This window comes from Eschscholzia californica, unplaced genomic scaffold (assembly GCF_041429995.1).
Source record: "Eschscholzia californica isolate CP2 unplaced genomic scaffold, dmEscCali1.0.p SCAF_4, whole genome shotgun sequence".
NCBI classification, from domain to species: Eukaryota; Viridiplantae; Streptophyta; class Magnoliopsida; order Ranunculales; family Papaveraceae; genus Eschscholzia; species Eschscholzia californica.
This window is the reverse complement of record NW_028238461.1, coordinates 18,257,462-18,281,699: the sequence shown is the minus strand read 5'-3', so window position 1 is coordinate 18,281,699 and position 24,238 is coordinate 18,257,462. Positions and strand designations below refer to the sequence as shown.

General features: G+C 36.3%; 4 protein-coding genes across 5 annotated transcripts; 3 read left to right on the top strand and 1 right to left on the bottom strand.

Annotated features, from left to right (window-relative positions):
- Positions 1-580: 580 nt before the first annotated feature.
- Positions 581-6,151, top strand: PGL1 (6-phosphogluconolactonase 1). Of its 2 annotated transcripts, none has more exons than XM_086632779.1 (4): positions 581-927; positions 3,536-3,744; positions 3,837-3,972; positions 5,469-6,151. In XM_086632779.1, exons 2-4 carry the CDS (start codon positions 3,572-3,574, stop codon positions 5,958-5,960), a joined length of 801 nt encoding a protein of 266 aa, XP_086488905.1. In that variant the 5' UTR covers positions 581-927; positions 3,536-3,571; the 3' UTR covers positions 5,961-6,151. The 2 variants fall into 2 exon arrangements, with proteins under 2 accessions (XP_086488905.1, XP_086488906.1); XM_086632780.1 differs by having other exon boundaries at positions 695-927; positions 3,517-3,744.
- A 265-nt stretch (positions 6,152-6,416) lies between these two features.
- Positions 6,417-10,773, bottom strand: FLN2 (fructokinase-like protein). Its single transcript, XM_086632778.1, has 5 exons — positions 10,411-10,773; positions 9,529-9,848; positions 8,440-9,260; positions 7,530-8,001; positions 6,417-6,915 (listed from the first exon to the last, which is right to left on the bottom strand). The coding sequence occupies exons 1-5, from the start codon at positions 10,449-10,451 to the stop codon at positions 6,689-6,691; spliced, it is 1,881 nt and encodes a 626-aa protein (XP_086488904.1). The 5' UTR covers positions 10,452-10,773; the 3' UTR covers positions 6,417-6,688.
- A 2,928-nt stretch (positions 10,774-13,701) lies between these two features.
- Positions 13,702-18,587, top strand: LOC147543365 (COBRA-like protein 1). The gene is made up of 6 exons (XM_086637316.1): positions 13,702-14,200; positions 14,814-14,893; positions 16,283-16,739; positions 16,843-17,002; positions 17,109-17,386; positions 18,037-18,587. Exons 1-6 carry the CDS (start codon positions 14,098-14,100, stop codon positions 18,327-18,329), a joined length of 1,371 nt encoding a protein of 456 aa, XP_086493442.1. The 5' UTR covers positions 13,702-14,097; the 3' UTR covers positions 18,330-18,587.
- Positions 18,588-19,744: 1,157 nt separating this feature from the next.
- Positions 19,745-21,385, top strand: LOC147543364 (uncharacterized). Its single transcript, XM_086635425.1, has one exon. It carries the CDS (start codon positions 20,186-20,188, stop codon positions 21,383-21,385), a length of 1,200 nt encoding a protein of 399 aa, XP_086491551.1. The 5' UTR covers positions 19,745-20,185.
- Positions 21,386-24,238: the final 2,853 nt, after the last annotated feature.

Sequence of the window (24,238 nt, the reverse complement as noted above, 5' to 3'; positions counted from 1 at the left end):
TTGAATGCCTCAGACTTTCGTGGACTCTCAAATGTCTTGGATTTGAATGCCTCAGACTTTCGCGGACTCTTAAGAGTCCGCGAAAGTCTTGCTCCACTACCCCCCCTAAGATTACACTTCCCAAATTGATCTCTAGTGGTTGAGATTATATCCTTCAACCTTATCTTCAAGCCTTCTTCAGTAACAAAGATTACATCTCAAACTTATTTCAAAGGGTTGATATCACAAAATTATCTTCAAAACTTTTTCAATGACTAAGATTACACCCACATTTGATAAAGTTGTCAGTGCCCGGTGCAAACGAGCTATACTTCGTTTATATCTGTACAATAAGAGAGAAATATATCTTTTTAAAATATATATCATCCTCTTTAATGACTAAAATTGCATCCGAACTTATCTCAAAGAATCGAGACTTTACCTCTCAAATTTATCTCGAAAAGTTAAGACTATACTATCAAATTTATCTAAAAATAATGAGATTATAGAACTCTTCGTACGTATCCAGTATCCACCGTGGACGGGTCATATCTTCGTGTATAAATAGAGTAAAAGTTTTTTGTTTTACTATAATCTATCTATGGGCTTAAAAAATGGGATAAGAACAAAATAATTTGTGTATGACCTAAGCAGTTCGAAGTTTGAACATCGAAAGTATGATTCGTACATTTGGCATCAATTGATTTGAGCAGGTGTTGGGTTATTATTCTGAATTCAGAAGGAAAGGACGTCTTATTGTTTTACTTGTAAAATTTTTGAGATTTGGGCTTTCTTGTTTTTTTCCTCTTCTCTTCTCTTTCTTCCTTACTCATTTCTTTATTTATTAACTCTTTCATTCCCTCATTCTCTCTCTCTCTCTTAGATATAGAGAGGGAGAGATTGCTACTCTTGTTGGTTTTATGATCTTCGAATGCAAGTGAAAGAAAGGTATAATTGTTTTCTACAATACCCATTGTTTTTCTTTGTTTAATCTAATGAATTACTGCAGAATTTCATTGCTAAATTGTATTTTTTTGATACCCATTTTCCTTAATCGATCTTAGAGAGATAGAGAGAGACAAAGAAAGAGATTTATACTGAGATTATCTGTGGGTAGACTAGTTGATGCATGATTATCTAAGAGGGTAATGGTGATCTAAAAACCTAGTTCCTTGTTTCAGAACTACTGTTTCTTTTAATCAATCCCCTGTTTTTTCTTTTTGCATTTAGCTAATTTGTAAGTTTTCTACATGGAGAAGAAGATATGTTTGACAAAATGTGTAGCTCAAGTTGTTTTAGGTTTTTTTAGAGTTTTAGGTTTTTCTAGCTGAAAAAGGGTTTTATCTATCTCTCTCTCTCTCATCCTTCTTTCTCTGGTATCATGATATTTAGTCTTTCAAGATTATATTAGTTGCAGATGTCTATTCCTTCGTGTTTTTTCTAAAAAAATTCTCATATTTTTTCACCCCCTTGATCTATGTCTCTGACTTGTAATTTCTTTCTAGTTAAAATGGTTTACTAATGTTCTTTGTTTCTTCTTTGGGTTGATACTTATTTGATTAGTATTTGTCCATATCTATGAGATGATCTTGAAGAAACAATGTCTGAATGTCAAGTTTATCTTCAACTTGTTAACTTTTTTGTTTCTTATTAATATTTTTCTTCATTTCTATAATACCATTTTCCGATGTTCATTTCCATGTTTAGATCATGTCAGTTAATGCGGTGGTACGAGAGTTGACTTTAAGGGCTCCCGCTACGTATATGAGATTCTTCTCTAGTAACTCAGATGCTAACGACCATTACGTCTCCGAAATCTCTATCTTGTGAAATCTTATACTTGTTACTGTCTATCTTACCTAGCATGTTCGTTTGATGTACAAAAACCTATCAAAACAAGCAACAAAACCATCATAATCCTATCAATCACCCATTTTTACTAAACAAAATCCAAATCTACCCGGTTCAATACCTAAGGCTACTAAAGATATGAGGAGATCATCAAAACCAAAGCTTATCAGCTAACAGTGATTTCTACGCTGGTCTTACCACCCTTTCGGAGCACCCACTTCCATATTATTGTTGCATGTCCATTCCCCCAGTTTTTGGAATGTATTGAAGAATATAATGAAGATGGACTATTTACAAAAGAAACAAGATTGAGAAAGGAAAACCATGAAACCTTGAGAAAAAACCTAAAAAGCCCAACCTAAGACTATCTAGGTCACTTGGTCCACCTTCTTGTGCTTGAAGTCATTTTGTTTTGTATTTACCAGACCGTTAACATAAATGCATGCGAGATTGCGCACATCTCTCCACAGTCTATAGGAATCTCATATTATCTGCTAAAATTACATTCAATTTACTATCGTATCTGATACTTTCATTGGGTGGCCATTGTTGTAAGATCTTCCTGTCTCACGAAATGGTATTTGAGGTGTCGGGTGACACGTGGATCAGGGGGTTAAGGAAATTCATTAGGAAAATATAAGGAAATATTATATTTTCCTGAGATTATATTAGGATTATATAGTTTAAGGTCTTCTTTGTTAAGAGTCTTCAATGTAGATCAGGAGCAGTTACTTGGTAATCAGTTTATTGGGTTCTTTACGAGTATCTAGTTTTGGATCATTAATAATAAAGAGGATACTAATAAACTCTCAAGTTTCTCTACGTTATCTTCTTATCTATCTTTCTGCGATTTCCTCTCTCATATGTCCCTATCTTTTTAATCTTCTTCATTATTATATCTGTCACACTGGTGAGAACCCTAACCGGATCTTATCATGATCAAACACCAAAAGATGAATCTTCCCCTCTCGACCTCTCTTCCTCCAACAAAAATATGTTAATAAATAGGACAAGGCTTATGCCTTGAGGCACGCCTCAAGGTGATGTGGCCATTTTTCTCCTCAAGGCGTACAATGTACACACCCGAAGGTTAAAAAGATGTGCGCACACATTTCAGTTGTGAGGCGTGCACACTGCACACTTCACATATAGAGACGTGTTTCGAGTAAAAAGAATATAAATGGGTATCATGGTAGTTGTTCTTTCTTCCTAAATTGAGGAACTGAAAGAGGAAAATATAAAATGAGAACACAAACATTAGGTTTTAATGTCGAGCGTTTATGAGCTATTTTAGTATGCTAGGAATTCATTGTCAATTTTTATATGTTATACACATAAAATTTTATACAATTGTAGCTAAGAAGAAACTTGCATCATATCTTTTTATACAACTTCGGTGTAGTTTTTCTTTCCCAAATTGATGTCCACCTTTTACGCCTCCTAGGCGATGCGTAACTTTTGCAGAGCAAACTGCCTTGAGGTGGAACCCCGTATATCTAAACACGGGTAGTACCAATGTAATCATAACACTGTGATTCGGGTTTCAAGTTTTTCCTGAAAAGAATTCAAGTTTCTTCTAAAACCATTTGCCTGCTTTGGGATTTAGGTTTGAATTCGAACAATATTCTTGTTGGGGTAGATTTACGACGAAATATTCTTTATTAGAACCTTATTAACGAAACTTAGGTCTGTGTTTCTTTTGTAGGAATAGGATTTACTCTTAGATACCCTGCTAAGAAGAATGACTCGTTCTGGTTGTCAAACTGATAGAGGAGAGTTGAGAATTTATGATAATTCCGATGAGGTTGCGACAGATTTGGCAGACTATATTGCTGATTTATCAGAGGCTTCAGTGAAAGAGAGAGGATTCTTCGCTATTGCCTTATCTGGTGGTTCTCTCATTAGCTTGATGGGGTATACCAATTTTTTTCTGTTAGTCATATAACTCATTTTACAGTTTTTCTTTTTTTTTTGTATAGACTAATGGATTTTCTTTCGTGAAACAGGAAACTTTGCGATGCTCCTTATAACAAGACTGTGGACTGGACTAAATGGTACATTTTTATGGCTGACGAGCGTGTTGTGGCAAAAAAGCATGTCGATAGTAATTACAAGTTAGCAAAAGATTGTCTTTTGTCCAAGGTATCTAAGTTAAAAGCTAGAAATCTTCTCTTTTAGAATAACATTTTTGCTTACATATTAGCTCGAGTAAGGATTTCTAATGAATTCTTTTAATTTTGATGTGATACTGGCCTATGAAAAATACTAGACAAGGCAAAATGTCGTTATGATGTCTTCGTTATTTCTTGTTAGCCTAAGTTTTAGTTGCACGAGTGTCGTTTCAGAGTCAGACACAATCTCATGTGGTCCATTTTTAATCTAAATTAGTAGAAGTCTTCAGAGCATTGCCAGTGCTAAAACCAGAAAATTCACAATTGGGTTCTTCTCTTTGATTACAGACTGTTTAATATTATGGTATGGTGTATACAATATATTCTAGCTGATTCATCATTCTTATTATCTGAAATAAGAGTTGGATATGCAAAGACTGAAAAGGAAAACAAAAGTAGAATTTCAAACTTCCTTCGCTGTTTGCGAGCTAACTTAGGGTCCCCGTAGCTCCCACTTTAGGAATTGAGATGGTTTAGTTACTGGTTCACTTCCTATATTGAGCATTTCAGTGAATTTGTTTTTTTCTGTACACGTTATTTCGTATGAAAGATCGTTATGAATGTTAGAGAATCTCTAAAAAGCTTTCTAATTTCTATACTCTTGAAAAGTTTGAGTCCAGATATATGGACACTTTAGAGTACAAGTAACATTCTAGTTTTAACTGATGGTATTTGGTCTTGACCAATTCTTTTATACGATACTCTCTTTACTTCACATAACTTTGATGAAGTGACTGAGTTGAGGTTGTAGAAAAGCAGCATAATTGGAGATATGCTTGGCTTCATACGTAATAAGGTAGTAAATCGTGAGTCTTTCGTACTATTAATGTCTTAATGATAACAAATTGGTATAGACCGTTGTAGAAACTAGCTTATCTTCTTTTTTGTATATTGTCAAAGTTTCTGCCTCGACTGCAGAAGACTCTCTTTCGACAGCTTCAGCATTCTGATTTAGCGTCTTACAAACTAACCACAACAAAACTCTAGTTTTGGTCATTCACATAATTATATCATCTAATATATTGTTCTATCGTTAATTTTTGTTTAGTTGATCATCCATATTGTACAATGTGTATATATACATATATACCTACTCTCTCTGTATCATCGCCCTGCCTGTCTTAATAAGCTTACTTCTTGTCAACTACTTCACATACGGAAATAAAAAAAGGGAGATGCTACAATTACATAGAATAGAAGTTCACTTAATCTTTGACATGCTGACTCACTTTCATCAAAAGACAGTTTTTTCAAGGTTTGACAACAATCTGGACTGTTCTTTTACCCGGATGAGTTTTAAGTAAAAAATTCTATGTAATTGTAGCATTTGCCATAGAAAAATATTGATGTATTAAGCGTTCCTCTATGCTTCTGAGGGCATTCGAACAATAACCATTCTGGATTTGCTTTTCTACTGTGCTATTTTGATTTTATACAGAATATTTAATCTATATATTTAACTTGTAGGTTCCAGTGTTTCCAAGCCATGTATACTCCATTAATGATTCCATGTCGGCAGAGGAAGCAGCTAGCGAGTACGAATTTGTTCTCCGTCAACTAGTGAAGAGCCGCACTGTTGGTGTTTCTGAGATCAGCGATTGCCCCAAATTCGATCTCATCCTTCTTGGGATGGGACCTGATGGGCACATAGCTTCACTTTTCCCAAACCATGCGGCACTTGATGAGAAGGATGATTGGGTTACTTACATCACCGACTCCCCCGAACCCCCACCAGAGAGGATTACTTTCACTTTGCCCGTTATCAACTCTGCTTCCAATGTCGCTGTCGTTGTGACAGGTACTACCAAAGCCGAAGCATTACACTTAGCAATTGATGACGTGGGTTCTGAGTTCTCTAATCTGCCTGCACGAATGGTTTATCCGAGTAACGGAAATTTGGTGTGGTTCTTGGACAAATTAGCTGCTTCAAAACTCGAGGTTTTCAAGTTTGCAGATTAGAGAGGACAAATCTTGCTAGGGGTGGTAATATTTTGTATGTAGTTGGAAAAATGGAACTATGTGAATGTGAAGCTCTTTTGTGCATTTCTCTTATGTTCTCGAGGGCGGTGTGAATCAGTGGATGTCCTTTTTGTAAGAAGCTATAATAAACCAGTGAACAAATTATCAAGAGCTCCTCAACTTTTGCTAAACCTTGTTCGAATCATGTACTGTCTTAATTTCCGAATGCATTTTCAAGCTGGGTTTCCCGTCTGGACCAGATCATATGCTGATACTCTTGGCATAAGAGGCTAGTCTTGATAGAATTGGGTGAATAGAAAGCATATATAACTAAAACGCAGTCGATGACAATGGAGCCAAATTTGAGATCAGGTCTATAATTTGGGTGAAGTTCGAGATAGAAGCTGTAGACACGTTTCGCATTTTTGCCACCAAAAAGTAAAATAAACTCAGTAATGGCAACAGCAGAAAAAGATAGCTAATTTCTGAATTGAAGTGATCATCTCTGTCTACTACTGGCATAAACTTCACAAACATCAAAATTGGTGTTATACATGGAACACTAATAACTTTAACAGTTACACCTAACCACTATATAAAACCCTAAAAGAGAAGAAAAACACTAACTTCCTTTCTTCCTTGTAAGCAAGGAATGACAAGATCCTAGCCTGCTTAAAATGTATACAACAAACACAAAAGCCCACAAAACTTTGGTTAGCTTTGAACAGCTAACTTGCAGGTTCCAATGTTCTATACTGCATTTCTGTTATTGATTTTATACCATTTTCATCTTCAAAGAACTCTTCTTCCATATCTTCTTTAGGTGGGAAGCCACGTGTTCGACCAAGTAACCATTGATCAATAACCCCACAGTCAATGGCGTACTTGATTGTCCGGTCTAGGTATCCTTTATCAGTAATGAGGTGTGGTTGGACAGTTAACATTCTCAAGAGACCTAGAAACAGTTTAACACACAACAAAACGTTTTCAGATGAAGTTTAAAAGAAAAATACAAGTATGGGAATAAACATCATTATATTTTGCGACATATGTTCATTGAGCAGATCATCTTCATGAAGTTTGATCGTTCTAAAAGATTATAACCTGATTGTCCAACAATAAAGTAAGGCCAAAAGTTTACAACCTAAACAAGTAATAACATCCCATATATTATGCGACACCTTGAGTGAACCTTAACAATGATAACAAAAATCTAGACCAAGAACTTTGATGTGGTCAATGACTCAAAATTTGAGAATTTTGAAGTCCACTGCTCATTGCTATGAAGATTTTCTAAATATTTTGAAAATTCAAAGAAAGGATCATGGACTTGCAAATGTTTACTATTGTGGAAAACATACTAGTCGTAACTTCACTAAGTCCATTGTTATGAAATCTCGAATCAGATTATTTGCCCTTTACTTCAACAAAGGACGCATGAACCTCTCTAGAGACGAACCCTTTTTGTCTTGGTCCCAATTCAGTACTAAACAAGTTCGAACTAATTGAATATATAGGGGTACTGGACAAATAATATAAATAAGAGAAGAAATTTTTGTGTGCAAGTACCTGCCACGATGCCATCTCCTGATGCTGACATGTCACAAGTAAAGGGGGTAAGAGGTGGATCTTCCATTCCATGGACTGAACCGTGGCACTTCTCGGTATAGTAGTGTATCTTAGAAGTCCCATTTGTCACAAACAAAACTTTAAGATTTTCATGCCAAAGAGGCATGACTACTTCAGGCTTATAGTGGATAAACTTAGATTTGTCATTGTCTTTTGTATCGAATCTTTCTGAGGATTCAATACCACATAGAAATTCAAGCTCTTGCTTTGTAACCTCAATAATGTCAGATAGATTCCACACTTGCTGTATAAACATCTTAGTTTCCTCATTGGACTTCCATAGTGGTAATGGGAGGTTTAAATCAAAGAAAACGACTGAACCTAATTTCCTTGAGAGCTTGATAGCTCGTAGTGTAGTTGCTCTCATTTCTTTATCCAGCAGCGATGATGTGTTGAAGTAGAACATCTTTGCCTGCACAAAAACACATATTAAAGGTGACTAATTAATTAAGGTAGTTTACTAATCCCGAGATCCGACAAGTAGTTAAACATTTAACCAAATGCACCCAAAAGCTAAAAATGTGTTGGATCATCTCGATCATATGTAGCTACTGCCAAAAAGCAACTTCTATGAATATATAAGTCGACCTAAATATAGTTGCACATAGAAATGACCATCTAAAGTAGCACGGATCTGCAGTTTGGACATATGGGTCATATATATCTTTCAATTAACGCCACATCTCACTTGCAAAAAAGAGTTTCTTCATAAACCTGAACTCGACTTCTTACTAAATCTACTAATGCCAATATCAACTATTTGATCAAAATAGATAAACCGGGAGTAGATAAACCGTTAAAATGAGGAACAGTAAAAAATTGAAAATGAATATGAAATGAGATGATATACCTCTTTCAACACATCGATGTTGATCTCAGACCTACTTAGAGAGTCCTCAGCACACGGTTTGATACATGTCATTCTCAAACGACCCCTTCTACTCATCTTCATTTGCGATATTGCTGTAAGTCTTTTAGTATCTATACTTACTGATCGAGTCTGCACATTGTTCATATTCAAATAGTAGAGCATGGTTTTACCATAGTCATCATCACCAAGCTTCCCCATGAATTCAACCCGGCCACCTAAGCTTGCAAGAGCCAAGGCAACACTACCCGATGAACTCCCCGGTGCCCTCACAAACTTCTCTGGCTCCCATAGAGCATCTTTCATCCTTTCATGGATTTTATAGTCTATGAGTCTGTTGGCTGGCCGTCCAGATGGTACAAAAGCATGTTGTGCCGCACCAAAGCAACAAACTAGAGGAGGCCAACAATAAGTGACGCTAATGTCATCATCCCCACCTTGCGGGAACTCTAGATCATCCTCTTCCTCATCAATATCCACAATAAAAGTGAACTCCTCACTATCGTTGAGTTCTACATCACTTTCTTGATCATCCATAGGGTCAATCTTCTTTTGGGACTTCTTCCGAGTGACCTTAAGAGATTCTTCATGGTCGCTGTTTTCTGCATCGCTTACTTCATCTTCCATACTGACAATCTTCTTTTTGGACCTCCTCCGAGTAACCTTCTTCACAGGTTCTTCAAGGTCACTACTTTCTGCATCACTAATTTCATCTTCCATATTGTCAATCTTCTTTTTGGACCTCCTCCGACTGACTTTCTTCTCAGAGCTCTCCCCCACGGAACTCGGGGATAACGCGGTAGCTGTAAAATTGTGGGCAGTGCTCATGGGTAAGATCATTATAGAATATTCAAATAAGCTAGAAAATTCATTTCTTTGGAAGAAAACACAATATGTAGTTACGTACAAAGACTTATAATACGGCAATTGACAAGATTGTAGTATTGGCGAGGCATGCAAGATAAGAAGTAGAACTGCCACTTCGTTTGGTACTCTCTTAATGAAAATTACAATTAATAAAAACAGTTAATCCTAATTAATTTACAGTTAAAGTCTAGCTATTAACATTACCTTTTCTTCGTGTACGTTTAGGAGCCTTTTTAGAGTCTTCACTAGATTGAATGACAGCATCTTTTTCCTCATCTAGAGCATCATTACCACCTGCTGATGCAAGAAGCTCGTCCGTACTCTCCACTATCGTTGTCTTCTTAGTTCGTCTAGGAGTTCGTTTTGCAGTCTTGATTGGTTTTTCCACATCGACTTCTTCAAGTTCATTTTCTGCTGTTTTCTTCTTAGACACCGCTCTTAGACCCCAACATGTCTTTCGTAACTTCAATTCATGAAGCTGAACGAAGCTTGGGGCGACAAAAATAGGTAAATTTGTATGCAACCTACATAACAGAAGGACTTTGATTACTATAAAGACCCATCTTAAAATAATCATATGATTTCGCTTAACAAAGTTTACACTTATTTCATGTATAACTATCAACTGTGTACAAGTTTTCGAAACAGCTCTCTTTTGAGATATATCAATTTTAATGAACCTCATCTTAAGAAACAAGAAATGAAACTAAACTCCATTATATAATTTGGGTATTTTAACAAATAAATGAGGGCAATATGCAAGTACTACAATTTAGGGCTCTAGTTAGGGTTGAATGGTTAAAAAATGGTACAACTTCCTAATCCTAAATTGAGACAAGGGTAAAAATTATGCAAAAATAGTATCCCTGTTCATAAATTCTCATCAAGCAATAAAGAATAACATCTACTAGGGTTTTATCATGTTAAAAAAAAAACAACTCCAAGGGTTTAAGAGTAAAAATAGTCAAAACCCATTACTTGTAGAACTTCAAATTGAATCTAAATGATGAAGATAGAGTAAGAGAAGTACAGTGGAATCACATAATTAAAAGGTAGACAAAAAACAAGAGAAGAAGTAGGGAAGACCTGGGTAATGGAAAAGTGTGTGAGACTATCAAGGACGCCATTGAAAAGGAGCTTCAAGAGCTCAATAAGCAATTCTAAAGATTGAAAATTTGAAATTTCTCTCCGCCATTAACGGATAGACTTGTAGCAGATGAGAAGATTAGAACTATTCCAGAATAGCTTGTTTTATGAAGGGAAATTTACTGAATGGACCGTAGTTTATGACCAATAGACTTTTTGGCCCCATAACTTGATCAATAGACGTCATTTCCAGACCGTTCTCACTTCGCTGTTAGTTTTTTTTTTTCATCTTCCAAGTTCGGTATTTAGCTATTGGCCACGTTTTGGAGAAACAAGAAAATTTTGGAGCTTATAAAATTTTACATGACATTCTAAATTTCCATAAATATCGAGATTGTCTCTTTTTGTATTTTTCTATACACTGACTAAAAAGTCAAATTTCAACTTTCTAATACTGTGTTTTGTTTTTTTCTATTATTTTCATTTTAGTCCCTTATATTTTCTATTCTTACTTTTCATCTTCTTCCCTTTCTCTTTTTAAAATGATATTACATTATTATTATTGTTAATGTTTAAAATTATATCTGTCAATATTCAAGTAACTTATTGTTGTTAAAAGAGATGAAAACAATTTCAGTTTATGGGACTTTAGGAATTATGTTTTTTATCAGAGGAATCTAAGATTTTGGGTGAAAAAAATATTAATGCCCTCGACCACTGTCTCTCTATCCTCTCATTGTTTTAGCAAAGGAAGAGTTCCCTACACTAGACAAAGAGGAAGGGTTTTAGGTGAAAATATGATGGAGGGTCTCTGGTGAAATCCTCCTCGAGGGTGTTAGGGTTTCCAACGAAAATTTATATAAGGGTTTCGCCTAAAATCCTCCCCTTCTCCGGGAGAGGGAATTAAGGGAGAGTGAGTGAGTGAGAGAGAGAAAGAGAGAGAGAGAGAATTTGTGATAGAGAACGAGTGAGAGAGAGAGAATTTGTGATAGAAAACGAGTGAGAGAGTCTTGGAGAGTTTTCGACGAAATCATCCTCAAGGGTTTCAAAACCCACGAGGGTTTTGAAGTTTCAATTGAAACCATCCATGAAAGTTTCGACTAAAACCCTTCCAGTTTGGCTAAAAAGAAGGAGTTTTTCGGCAAAAGAAACCCTTTCCTTCGTTGGAACAAGGATGGAGAGAGAGATAGATAGAGATATGGTGGTTGTGGTTAGAGAGAAAGATAAGAGAGACAAATATGAGAGAGAGAGAGAAAGAGAGGGGGAAAAAAGATAGATAGAGAGAGAGAGTGAGTAATTGATTTTTAAGGGTCGTCGATTGTCAGTGTGAAGGGTTGCCGACAATGTCAGTGTGATGGTGGGGAGTAGGGGTGGGAATCGGTCCGGACGGACGGGAAACATATACTAACTCAACCGGTCCGAGCGGAGCGGCCACAAGTCCTAAGTGTCTATTCGGACATCCGAAAAAAACGGGCGACATTTAAGATTTTTCTCTAACAAAGTGCCCGTCCGTGACCGTTTTAATAGTCGGGCAAACCTGATATCGATCGGTCGGGCGCCGGTCATTAATGAACGAATAAAGAAATTTTTATTTGAAATTAAAATTGTATCCAACAGTCAGAGTGAAGGGGGACTGCAAGGGTTTAATTGAGATGGTATCCAATGGTCGGGATCAAGGACCTTGGAGGGTGATGCCCTACATTTTAGAGGCACGCCGGCTCAGTCAAGCCAGGAATCTAAAGGACGTACGATGCTGCCCACGAAAAGCAAATACTATGGCCCACGAACAGGCCCAGGTAGCGCTACAAGCACCTCCAACGACAAAGCTTTAGTTCTAGGCACTTTGTACTTTTGCTTTTGTTTACTTCATGATCTAAGTTTCAGTTGCCTTTTTGGCTCATATATGAAGTTAAACTTCCAAAAATAAAATTGTTTAGTAGCTAAATACAACTTTCTAAACTCCTACTTTACAATTCCAAAAAATAAATAAATAAAAAATTAAAAGATAATAATTGAGAATTCTCATGGATTACGATCAGTGCTATTCTTCATCTCATGGATTACGATCGATGTATTGTGAATTCTAGTGTTGCTGATGAGATATTGAGATTTTGGAGGAGAGAGAGACTAGAGAAGTAGAGAGGCGAAGGCAAGATTAAAAAAGTGATTTATAAGTTTATATACTTATATATTTTTACTCTTGAAATCTAACGGTTGTAGCTAATGATACGGATATAAGGGCTTAAAATCAATCATATAGGTGGGCCGGTATAACGGGTAGGATAAACGGACGGGTATGGACGGGTTCCGTCGGGCGAATTATATAAGCGGGCGGACTCGATCGGACCACCGGATAAGGACCTATGCCCGCGTCCGTCCGCTTAAGCTCTTTCGGTCGGACGGGTACAGACCGATTCAGGCATCAGACGGTCACAGACCCTTCGGACACGGACGGTCGTGGGCGGGTTCCGGATATCCGGGGCAAAATACCACCCCTAGTGGGAAGCATCCCAGATTTTTCCATTCCAAAATCTTGGGTGCTTTCGATACAAAATATTATTCTCCAAAGTTGAGATCTGAGTATACCTAATTAACTCATTCTCTTTATGATTATTGACAATTTCACCTGGAAAATCAAAAGAACAGGTACATATATTTTATCTATTTTTTGTTGAGAGAGTACATATATTTCATGTGAGTAAGGAGGTTTTGAAGTAAGTTAAAACATATTCAGATAAATTCACTTTTTTTTTTTTTGAAAACTACTGACTTCACAAAAGGCAAAGGCAAATGTCACGTACTAGTGAAGTTAAAAGCAGACAAAAAACAAACACATATTACACTGGCCTAGAAAGGAAGGGACTGAGTTGTAGCAGCACCGAGTGGGCTAACCCATGTGCAACTTCGTTAGCTACTCTAGGGGCAAAGGTGAGTGCCCATAAAGGATGACCTGTCAGCCCAATCCGAGCTTCTAGGATGTAGGATTGATACGTCATTTGATTGAATCCTGACCGTCCATCATTTCGTTTATAAAAACTTCTAAGAGTAATTAAAAAGAACAAATGTAAATATCATTGGACAAGTGTATGAATATTGAAAATAACTTAAAAAACCTCCCAAAAATATTTATAAATTATATGGGTAGTGTAATTATCATTTTTTTTTTTTGCTGTTGAAATAATGTAATTATCATTCCCTCAATTAAAACTATATTGCCACATAATGACAGAAGGGAAGAGCAAGTCAATGACTAAAACCTTTACAAGTTTGAGTATTTTTGGGATTAGGCCCGCAAGACAAGAAAAACAAAAGTTCCTCCTTTCACTAAATTTTCTTATGTTCTTATCAAAGTACAGAAAATGTTTCTGTTTTCTAATCCCAGCCGTTCAATTTTGATGATCAATTAAAATTCTTAAACTTTTTGGGTAAAGTACATGTTGTTGAACTAGTATGAAGTGAAGTTGAGGTTTAGATGCAAAATCCCCTAAAAACCTTCACCTTAACATTCTCTCTTCTAACCTCATCAGGCCTTACGTCAGAAAAAAAAGACCAATTCCGCGTTTTCTTTCTTCTACACTTCTCCTTTCCTCTCTTTCTCTCTCTCTACTCTCTCTCTATCTAATGGTGTTGCAGAACTCATCAAGCTTTCAAGCAAATTAATCAATACATAATCTTCAAAGACAAGAAATGGGTTTGATCTCTCTCACCAAGACATGCACCATTTCAAAACTTACAAATTGCATCATCTTGCTTCTCTTTTTGATTTCCTCCTTGAGTTTCAGTTTTACAGGTCAGTCTTCAGAATCCATCTGCTTCACCATTTATTTCCAAATTTGAGCTATATTGGCTCGTCTTGTTAATGGGTTTTGTTGGAAAGAAGAAATCTTTTATCTTTGTAATAATGGATTTAGCTGTAAGAGAGTGGGTGATTGATGAAAGGAAATCATGGTGTAAAGTGTAAACCCTTTCCTTTCCTTTTCTCTGTTTTATTGTTTCATGTTAATGGGGTTCTACATTTTTTGTTTTTTTCACAAAACCATGATCATTTGACTTTTTGATCATTTTTACTGTTCCATTTCTGATTAGAACCTGAAAATAAAAGTAGCATTTGAGAATTAAAGAATGGGTTTACATGATTGAAGAAGGAAAATTTACTTCTAGAGTTTTAGGGGGAAAAAAATGAACTTTTTTAATTTGGCATTGAGATTTCTTAATTTTTGAATAGTTTGGCAAGTAATTTGTCATGGATTTGAGTTTTTGGGTCCTAGTGCATTAAAAAACCTAGCTAATATATACAGAACTTGGGCATTTCATAGAACTATATAAACCAATTGTTGTTTTAGAATCTTCGGTTAATTTCGAAATTTAAAAGGTTTCAGTGATTGCATTTTGGTTTTTTGCAGAAGCATATGATCCTCTTGATCCGAACGGGAATATCACGATTAAGTGGGATATCATTAGCTGGACTCCTGATGGCTATCTTGTAAGTATTCAGACAACTTTGGATATGCATATATGTGATTCTTCATTCTTGTTCAAGAAATGATGTTCTAATTGTGTTGAGTCTGCTTTTTGTTTGAGACAACTTGTTGGGGTTATTCTAGTAAACATGTTAAGTTAGTCAAGCTATTCACATTTTTTTGGTTAAGGAAAAGTGGGATAGAGTTTTCATGTGACTATCAACATTACTTGCTTATCCATGTTCTTTCAGCCTTTTCTTACATAATTGAGTAATTAGGGGAAAACTCACTCAATTACGTCTCAATTGGTATTTATGTGGATTGAGTGTCTCAAATTAGGAAAATGCTAAGAGCATCTCCAATGGGACACTCAAACTCTAAAACTTAGAGTGCCACTTAGGATCTTCTCCAATGGGACATTCTAATTGACACTCCATGATGATGTGGAGGCATTTAATATCAACCATGATACACATCCCGGCACGAAACCCAGCCGAAACCCGGCGGGTTGACATGTTGGGATGTGATCTAGAGAGAGAAAGTATTTCACTTTCTCTCTCTAGATCACATCCCGACACGTCACCCCGTCGGGTTTCGGCCGGGTTTCGTGCCGGGATGAGGATCATTTCCCATTTAATATAGAGACTCTCAATCTCCTTGAGACTCTCTAAGTGTCAGTCTAAAATTTTAGCCAATAGAAATCCTTGCTTTTAACTACTTTTTCTCTATTGAGTTTAAGAGTGACATGTGTATTAAGTAGAGGGATTTTAGACATCTCTATTGGAGACAATTTTTTTTAGAGTATCTCTATATTGACACTAAGGAAAGAAAATCTTAATTGGAAACGAGGAGTTTTTGAGTGTTTATTAGAGTGTCCCATTGGAGATGCTCTAAATGCACAAAAGATCTTGACTTTATCTGTGACATGCTGAGTCACTCAGGTAAAAGAACGGTCCACATCGTAGTCAAACTTTGAATTCTTTTGTCTTTTAGTGAAGGTGAGTCTCTTTTTTTTGTTGCGAAGTGAAGGTGAGTTAGCATGTCAAAAATTAAGTAAAAAAGTCTTTTGTGCATATGGCACTCCCGAATTAGGAAAATATATAAAGATTTTTGATCATCTTATTGTACTATTTGTACTCTTATACGTTATATCATTTACAAAACTTAGCTATTATGTAGTGAAAACTGAAAACTCTCAATCATATCTTTTAGTTTCCTCTGTCACAAAACTTCTCAAATTTGCCTCATATGAATGTCTATGATTATTTTTTACTGTACTTTTGGTATTCAATCAAAAACTTGCCGAGTTTCAACTTCATTGGGAAATTAGTATAAGAAAACTATCAAAGATTTGGTTTATCCTTTCCCTCTCTCTACGTAATCTTTATCTCTTCTGTATTGGAATTGAACAGGCGGTTGTTACAATATTCAACTTCCAGAAGTATCGTCATATTCAAGCACCAGGATGGAAGTTGGGATGGACTTGGGCTAAAAAAGAAGTTATTTGGAACATGGTAGGAGGTCAAGCAACAGAGCAAGGAGATTGTTCGAAATACAAAGGAAACATCCCCCATTGTTGTAAAAAAGACCCAAAAGTCGTCGATTTATTGCCAGGAACTCCTTACAACCAGCAAGTAGCAAATTGTTGCAAAGGAGGAGTTATTAATTCATGGATCCAAGATCCAGCTAAAGCTATCAGCTCCTTCCAGCTCAGCGCTGGTTCGGCCGGAACTTCCAACAAGACTGTAAGGCTACCCAAGAATTTCACTTTGACAGCACCTGGACCCGGGTACACATGTGGGCCAGCAAAGATAGTCCGACCGAGTAAATTTAAAACTCCAGATCAAAGGAGAGAGACTCAAGCTTTAAGTAAGTTCGAAGCTTAAGGTCATTATTGTCATTTTGCCTTCCTATACGATCTCTGATAAGTTTACTTTTTAACATTTAATCTAATATCTGACTCTTATTACAGTGACATGGAATGTTACTTGCATGTATTCTCAATTTCTCTCCAGTAATACTCCAACGTGTTGTGTTTCTCTTTCCTCTTTCTATAATGAAACAATCGTTCCATGTCCGACATGCACTTGTGGTTGCCAAAACAATATAACTCAGCCAGGAAGCTGTGTAGAGTAAATTCTTTTAACTATACCGTCTTCTTCCATTCTCGTGTTTGTTATGTCCCATATCTTTGGTTTTGAACATAGTTTTTAACTTCTCGTTTTACTCTTTTGACAGGGGAGATTCGCCTTATTTAGCTTCTGCTATAAATGGTCCTGGGCGGAATAGCTTGTCGCCTCTAGTACAGTGTACCAGCCATATGTGCCCTATTCGTGTTCATTGGCATGTAAAGATCAACTACAAACAATATTGGCGGGTGAAGATAACAATCACTAATTTCAATTACAGGATGAACTACTCACAGTGGAATTTAGTTGTCCAACACCCAAATTTCGACAATCTCACTCAGATCTTTAGCTTCAATTACAAGGGATTAACTCCTTACGATTCCATAAGTAAGTCCAATCTTGAGTTACTTGTGCTCTTTCTTTTTCATTATTCTATGTAATTCTTATACTTTAGTAATTTTTGGTGACTCTATATAGTTTAAAATCGAGGTCCTTCTATTATATCTGATTAATCATTTCTCCTTGATATAACGTGGACACTGCACGGATATCAATATCTGACACCATCCCGAGCTCCATTAAGTAGTGGGTGAAAGAAAATGTTATAACGGGTAAAAGGCCGTATATATATAGTTGATAGTTCATGTGTTAGTTATCAGGTCTTAGTTCACTTAGATTTCTTTTACTCCTGAATGAACTATGGTTACACCGTTATTGGTTAATGAAGTGTAATTTATTGTCCGTATACGATTTTCTGCAAGTACAAAACTAGATGTACATTCAAAATCTCATATTGTACCTACGGAAGTGTCTGATAAGAGTATCCGACGGCCGGAAAAATAATGCAGGAATGAAATGTCCTTGTTACATGGGTCACACCTTTCTATGACCGCAGTTCGATCATGTCCCTTATCAGTCCGTTAGCATTCCTTTATGAAGCTGAAATATATATAAGGACATTAGTGCTTCTATATTGCGTCTTAAATTGTATATATAACGAAATAATATTTTCGGATGTTCATATTTTGGTATGACAGATGACACTGCAATGTTTTGGGGAATCAAATTCTACAATGATTTACTAATGGAAGCAGGACCGTCGGGGAATGTACAGTCAGAGCTACTCTTTAAGAAGGATACAGCGACTTTCACTTTCGACAAAGGATGGGCTTTTCCTCGACGAATTTACTTCAATGGTGATATTTGTGTCATGCCACCTCCAGATGCATATCCATGGTTACCAAATGCTAGTTCCACTCTAGTTTTCTCGTTTATTCAAACTATTATAGCTATCTTTTCATCTGTAGGTTTCTTATCTGCTTTTCTCTAAGAAAGTTGTTGATCAACATCGTATATCAAAATATATTTTTCTGCTTAATCTCTGGATAACATCGGGTGAATATTTCCACGAGACGATCTTCAGGTCCACTCTAGATTTTCACGACAAGATTACAAGTTTGTGCATCGGATTGGTCTTACTTCACGATCATTTTGTGTCAACTTCAGCTGTTGTTTGTATTCACATGTTTATAGAGTTGTCTTACTTGTTATTAAAATGAATGTAAATAAAAGGAGAATATTTTCAAAATTGAATTGGTCTCTTAATTTTCTGTTTAGATTTCTCCTCTGCTCCTCATGCTAGCTTCATTAGGTAATTTCTGACTTACATCTATGACAAGAAAAATAGATATACTAAATGTTCTTGAGAAATCGGTTTTCTTGATCTTCAAATGCCACGAAATTCTTAAGAAATGGTAAATACAAGACTTTTATGGTTATGTAGTTGTCTGTTGGCATGGACTGAGATAGATGTTATTTTTGGTGCATCCATTATTTACATATATAGTTGACTAATTTCAAGAGCATATGTGCAACTTGTATGATAGTCCCACATTACTCAAAGAGAGTTTCCACAACCCGGGCTATGTGCAAACTCTAAGTTTAGTTAGTTAATGTCCAAGATTTTGAGGTAAATTTATGTAGCTTTTGTTAAGAGCAAAACTTGTAAGGTATTCTTGTGTTGGGGGGAGGGGATGTGGTCACATTAGAAGTACATTTTTTTTTGTTTTTTCGTCACATTAGAAGTATCGGATGCCTATGGCTGATTTTATATAAAAGCGCGTGTGTTTACCCTTTACTAATAAAAAGGCAAATTCCGTGGCCAAAAGGATCTCGTCCTGCATTTATAGTAAGCTGTTTATGGGTTACCATGGCGTGTTGTGAACGACTAACTTAAAAGATATTCTGAGTCTGGCAACACACACATGTTCGTATATATCACCGGAAAGAAGTAATATTATCTCTCTTATTTCGTTATGAGTGGAAAGATAAGCAAGAGAAAGTCATAATCACAGTATTCATGATTTACAGATCTAAGTAAAAGATCAAAGAACTAATCATTCTTATATTTTGAAATAAATATCAGACTTAAGTAATCTCCAAGAATAACTAAACAGATGGAAATTCAGTTTAATGCATAAAAGTACTATTACAATCAACACCCCTAATTTTATATACTAATGAATTAAATGCATAATTTCATTAGATTTCTAGAAAAGGAAAAAAGAAATATATTAATAAATGAGAATTTAGCTAATCTAAGTAAATTTATTAAGAGAGAATATTGTTTTGTTGGAATTGTTGCCAGCAAATCTCATTGTCATCAAGCCATGTCATTATGTAATTTTCCAACTTTTCCTGGTTCATAAATTATGTATCTAAATGCCAAGATTTCCAATATTTTTTAACACAAGATTAAAAGGAAATTCACTTAAAAGTAGATTTCCAACCAATGCACCTAGCTAATCAGATAATGGAATGATAATAATATATGAATTCATGAAAAATATCTCAATATCTCCAAACATAATGGCTTTCCTAAGATTAGCAGTTCCATTGTATTGAGTTCGTGTTCGATATTTGAACTCAAAAGCTGGTGTGACCTGTATGTTAATTATTAACGTGTTCGCTTGGTTGGAAACATCGGTTGGTAGTCTTTCCACTCTAAGATTTGCTTGCTGTAGTATTCAATACCATGCCAAATTTTTTTAAACCATAAAGATATTCTTGTATCTAGACCATTCTGGGTATGTGGTTCGATGTTTTAAGCGCGTCTTTTATTCTCTATATATATGTTTGTATACACTGCTAGCATTGTTGTATACATCCACATACTAGTTACTAACAATGGTGAGGAAGAAGGTGAAACTGCAACATATTGCCAGTGACCCAGTAAGGAGAGCAACCCTCAAGAAGAGGAAGAAGGGGCTGATGAAGAAGGTAAGTGAACTCAGTACCCTTTGTGATGTCAATGCTTGTGCTATTATCTATAGCCCTAACAATCCTGTACCAGAAGTTTGGCCTCCATCTGCTTTAGAGGCGCACCGTGTACTGACGAGGTTTCAGAGTTTGCCGGATATGGAGCAAAGCAAAAAGATGATGAACCAAGAAGGGTTTCTAAGGCAAAGGTTGACCAAAGTGAAGGACCAAGTCAAGAAGCAACAGAGAGAGAATAAGGAGAATTTTATCAGTTATCTCATGTTCCAAGCTTTGACTGGTAATGTGGATTTGCAAGATTTAGGTCTTTGTGATTTGAATGAATTAACTTGGTTACTTGAGCAGACTATCATTGGGGTTACCGAGAGAATCGACTGCCTTAAGGAGGAGCAACTACAGAACCCACAACAGGCCCAAGACCTGCAGCAGATGCAAGATCAACAGCAGCAGGCTCTCGACCAGCTGCAACAGGTCATACAACAGGCCCGATACAACCAGCAAGCCCATGAGCAGCAGCAACAGTCCCAAGATCAACAGCAGCAGGCCCACAACCATGAGCAGATCCAAGATGAGCAGGAGGTCCACTACCAGCTGGTTCAGCAGCAGGTCCACTTTGAACGGGTTCGCTACCAACAACAACGCCAACATCAGCAGCAGATCCAAGATGATCGGCAACAGGGCCAACAACAGGTCCACTACCAACCGCAACAGCAGGCCCTCTACCAACATGCCCACTACCAACAGGCCACCCGCTACCAGGCGCAGCAGCAGGAACAACAAAGTACTATTAGTACTGCTTTTACTCTACTCACTGGAGGTCAGGATCAGGTTGTTAATAATAACATGGTAGCTGGTTTGAATGTAACAATGGAAGCTACGGGGAGACAATCTTGGTTTCTGGATGTGCCTAACCCAGACTTACCACCATTACCACCATCTTTACTTCATGAAAATCAACTGGTAATGACACAGCAAGAACACAATCAAATATCCTACATGAATAACTATGCTACTGCTACTGGGCCTAATGATCACATGGCGACGATGATGCCATCTCTTTTCGGAGATGTTAATACTAGTTCGCAGTCATCAACTAGTTTCCTTCCTTGATTCCAATTAAAATATTTTATTAGAATGTCTACAATTGTATTAGCTTCTAGGTTTATGTTCTGTTATACAACATCTCATGATGTAGTTATGTAATAATGAATTATGATTTGATTTCATTTACTGAGTTACAGCATCCATATTTTTGTTACTTGATATTTTCAGAACTTGATTGTGTTCATTGTCAAAAGAATATATGAAACAAGGTGGTTCAACATTTCCCTTCTCTAAAGCACCCCTGTTTTATTTCTTGTTTCTTTTTCTTTCTTGCTCTCCATTCTTTATCTTCTTCCTCTACAACCAGTTGCAACCCGACAACCACGGTCGACCAACGACTTTTTAGTTAGTTACTTATCTTTTCACATACACAAGTGGAACGACCAAGAGTGATATACAAGATACCGTTCCTATTTACACTGTACTAGGGTATATCCTAAATGTTATTGAGAGAGAGATTTTTATTAGTTATTATTTTTTGTATTATTTATGTAACCCAAATTTACACTTGTTTGTATTGATACAAGTGGTTTACCGATATAGCAAATCATTTTTTTTTAGTAGGAGAAAAAAATGCCGGGAGAAACCAACGAGTTGGTTCAAACACAAATTATTAGTTGAGCGGATCAATAGTGCAGATCATTTTTTCAGGGATTTAACCGTAAACACAGTATAGTTGTGGATCGAAGTGTAAATTGAGGGTTTTCGAGCTAGTATTAGCAGAGACTTAACCGTAAACACGGAATAATTGTGGACCTAAGTGTAAATTACGTGAAAGATTTTGGCCACTGGTTTTTGCGGAGGGACTTAACCGTAACCAGGGTATAGTTGTGGACCAAAGTGTAAAATCCAAACTATCTTACCAAAATAAGGTGAAAAACTTCTAACTTAAAATGAATTGGATCACTTTGTAATTAATGAAGGGTTTCTAAATAATATCTATATAATAAAACAAAAGGGAAAACGATGACTGGGACAAACATCCTTTTTTAATAAAGGATCTTGTCTAGAAGTCCTTCTCAAAATTTATTAATCAAATGTTACGAAATTCATTGTTATATTTTATTGAGAGAGGAAGATTTCTATTAGTTATTACATTTTTTTGTATTACTTTTTTGTTTCTTTTCTCTTAAATTAGTTATTATTCTATTGAAAGAGAGAGAGATTTCAATTTCTTTTTTTAACTCTTGAAATTTATTTTGTTTCTTTATTTCTTAAATTAGTTATTTTATTTCTAAGAAGGAAAAGATTATTGTTTTTTAAATAGGTAACTTTATTTCTACGAAGGACTATATTTTAAATTTTGAGAAGGGCTTCTAGACAATATCCTTTATTAAAAAAGGATGTTTGTACCAGTCATCGTTTTCCCTTCTGTTTTATTATATAAACTGTTGATCATTTGAATATACCGATTGATAGATTTCTTGTATGCACTTATGAACTTATATAGTAAATGCCTCGGGTCTAGTCTATCTGCTTCTTTGTTACTCCCATGGCGTTATGATTTATTTCTACGAAGGACTACATTTCTCTGGTTTTTCATTGCTCATCTTAAATTCCATTTTCAGTAAAACAGTAAATTGTTTTGGTCGATTTTGAAAAGGGAATGTTTTAAAGTCTTCAGATTGTTATGAAAATAGTATTAAAAATCGAATAGTAAAGGGAAAATATCAATGAGCAATAAACAGTAAATTAAATAAGTGACTTATCTTTTTGCAGAGCTGAAATCAAGTATTAATCGAACCAACCAGAGAGAATGAACCTGCAAATAGACCGTAGTATAATAATGGTGGAACAGAGGCACAAGTTTAACTCGCTTTCCTGAAGACTTTAAACGCCCCTGCTACCGTAGAATTAGGTATTGCTTTGCAGTATGTGAACGTAGTTCCCTAGGATTCAACTATTCCTTATAAAAAATGAAGAAGCAAACTTCAATTTTGATCTCCTGATCTTGACAGAACTTAAAGGCAGAGAGAAGAAAACAGAGAACTGAGAGAGATATAGAAGACGAAATATTTTCTGTGTGTTTTCCTTCTGGGAGTTTATCCCTATTTATAGAATACAAAACCAGATCATAAGACCTTGGGTGGTTTTGATCCAACGGTGGAGAAAAAGTAGTCAGTAGTGGAAGAAGAGGTCTGAGAAAATTAAGGCAGTGGACTCTTTCCACTAGCCAGTAGTGGAAGAAGAAGTCTGAGAAACCGAGACCGAGACCGAGACCTAGACCGAGACGAGACAGAGTCCGAGTCCGAGTCCGGGTTCCGGGTCGGGTCGGGTCAGTGACCCGACCCGCGAGGGTGTGAAAGATATAAATCTAAGTGTGCCTAAGGTAAGGGTGCCTCTAAAAAGTGACGGGTCTCTCCTCCGGAGAGCACTATTGTAATCCCAAGGGCCACACCCCTTTACACCCAACTTTATCCTTATAAACACAAGCTTGTTTTTCTCTTTGAGAGATGTGGGACTAAAGTAGTTTGTGGGTGAAAGTCTCTTTAGCTCAATAGAAGTAATTATTAGATTTTATTCAAACACTACTACTAACAATCCCCCACATGAATAAAATTAGAAGAGCTGATTAGAAGAGAAGAGTGCAAGGCTTTGTGTATCAGCGAAGGTGTCGTTATGACTTGAACCTTTGCTTTGTGATGGTTCGTTGGGACTACTAGTCGTTCAGTGAACATAATGTTCTTGAACTGAACTTCTGTTTTGTAGACTCGGTAAAAAAACCTTATACACAAGTCCTTTGATTTCTGTCAAAATCATTCGGCTGTGCTCGTTATCGGCCATGAGCATATCCTAGTATTCATGAGCGCTCTAGAGAATAGCCCAATTCTCATAGGAAGCGGCCCCCACTTCTACACT

Bases quoted from the DNA above. Each gene is read 5' to 3' on its own strand.
- PGL1 (XM_086632779.1), top strand. From the start codon at position 3,572: ATGACTCGTTCTGGTTGTCAAACTGATAGAGGAGAGTTGAGAATTTAT. The intron at 3,745-3,836 runs GTATACCAATTT...TTCGTGAAACAG, and splicing joins TCTCTCATTAGCTTGATGGG to GAAACTTTGCGATGCTCCTT. The intron at 3,973-5,468 runs GTATCTAAGTTA...TTTAACTTGTAG, and splicing joins AAGATTGTCTTTTGTCCAAG to GTTCCAGTGTTTCCAAGCCA.
- FLN2 (XM_086632778.1), bottom strand. From the start codon at position 10,451: ATGGCGTCCTTGATAGTCTCACACACTTTTCCATTACCCAG. The intron at 9,261-9,528 runs GTAATGTTAATA...ACAATTTTACAG, and splicing joins TAAACGTACACGAAGAAAAG to CTACCGCGTTATCCCCGAGT. The intron at 6,916-7,529 runs GTACTTGCACAC...AACTGTTTCTAG, and splicing joins AGGAGATGGCATCGTGGCAG to GTCTCTTGAGAATGTTAACT.
- LOC147543365 (XM_086637316.1), top strand. From the start codon at position 14,098: ATGGGTTTGATCTCTCTCACCAAGACATGCACCATTTCAAAACTTACA. The intron at 14,201-14,813 runs GTCAGTCTTCAG...GGTTTTTTGCAG, and splicing joins CTTGAGTTTCAGTTTTACAG to AAGCATATGATCCTCTTGAT. The intron at 14,894-16,282 runs GTAAGTATTCAG...GGAATTGAACAG, and splicing joins GGACTCCTGATGGCTATCTT to GCGGTTGTTACAATATTCAA.
- LOC147543364 (XM_086635425.1), top strand. From the start codon at position 20,186: ATGGTGAGGAAGAAGGTGAAACTGCAACATATTGCCAGTGACCCAGTA.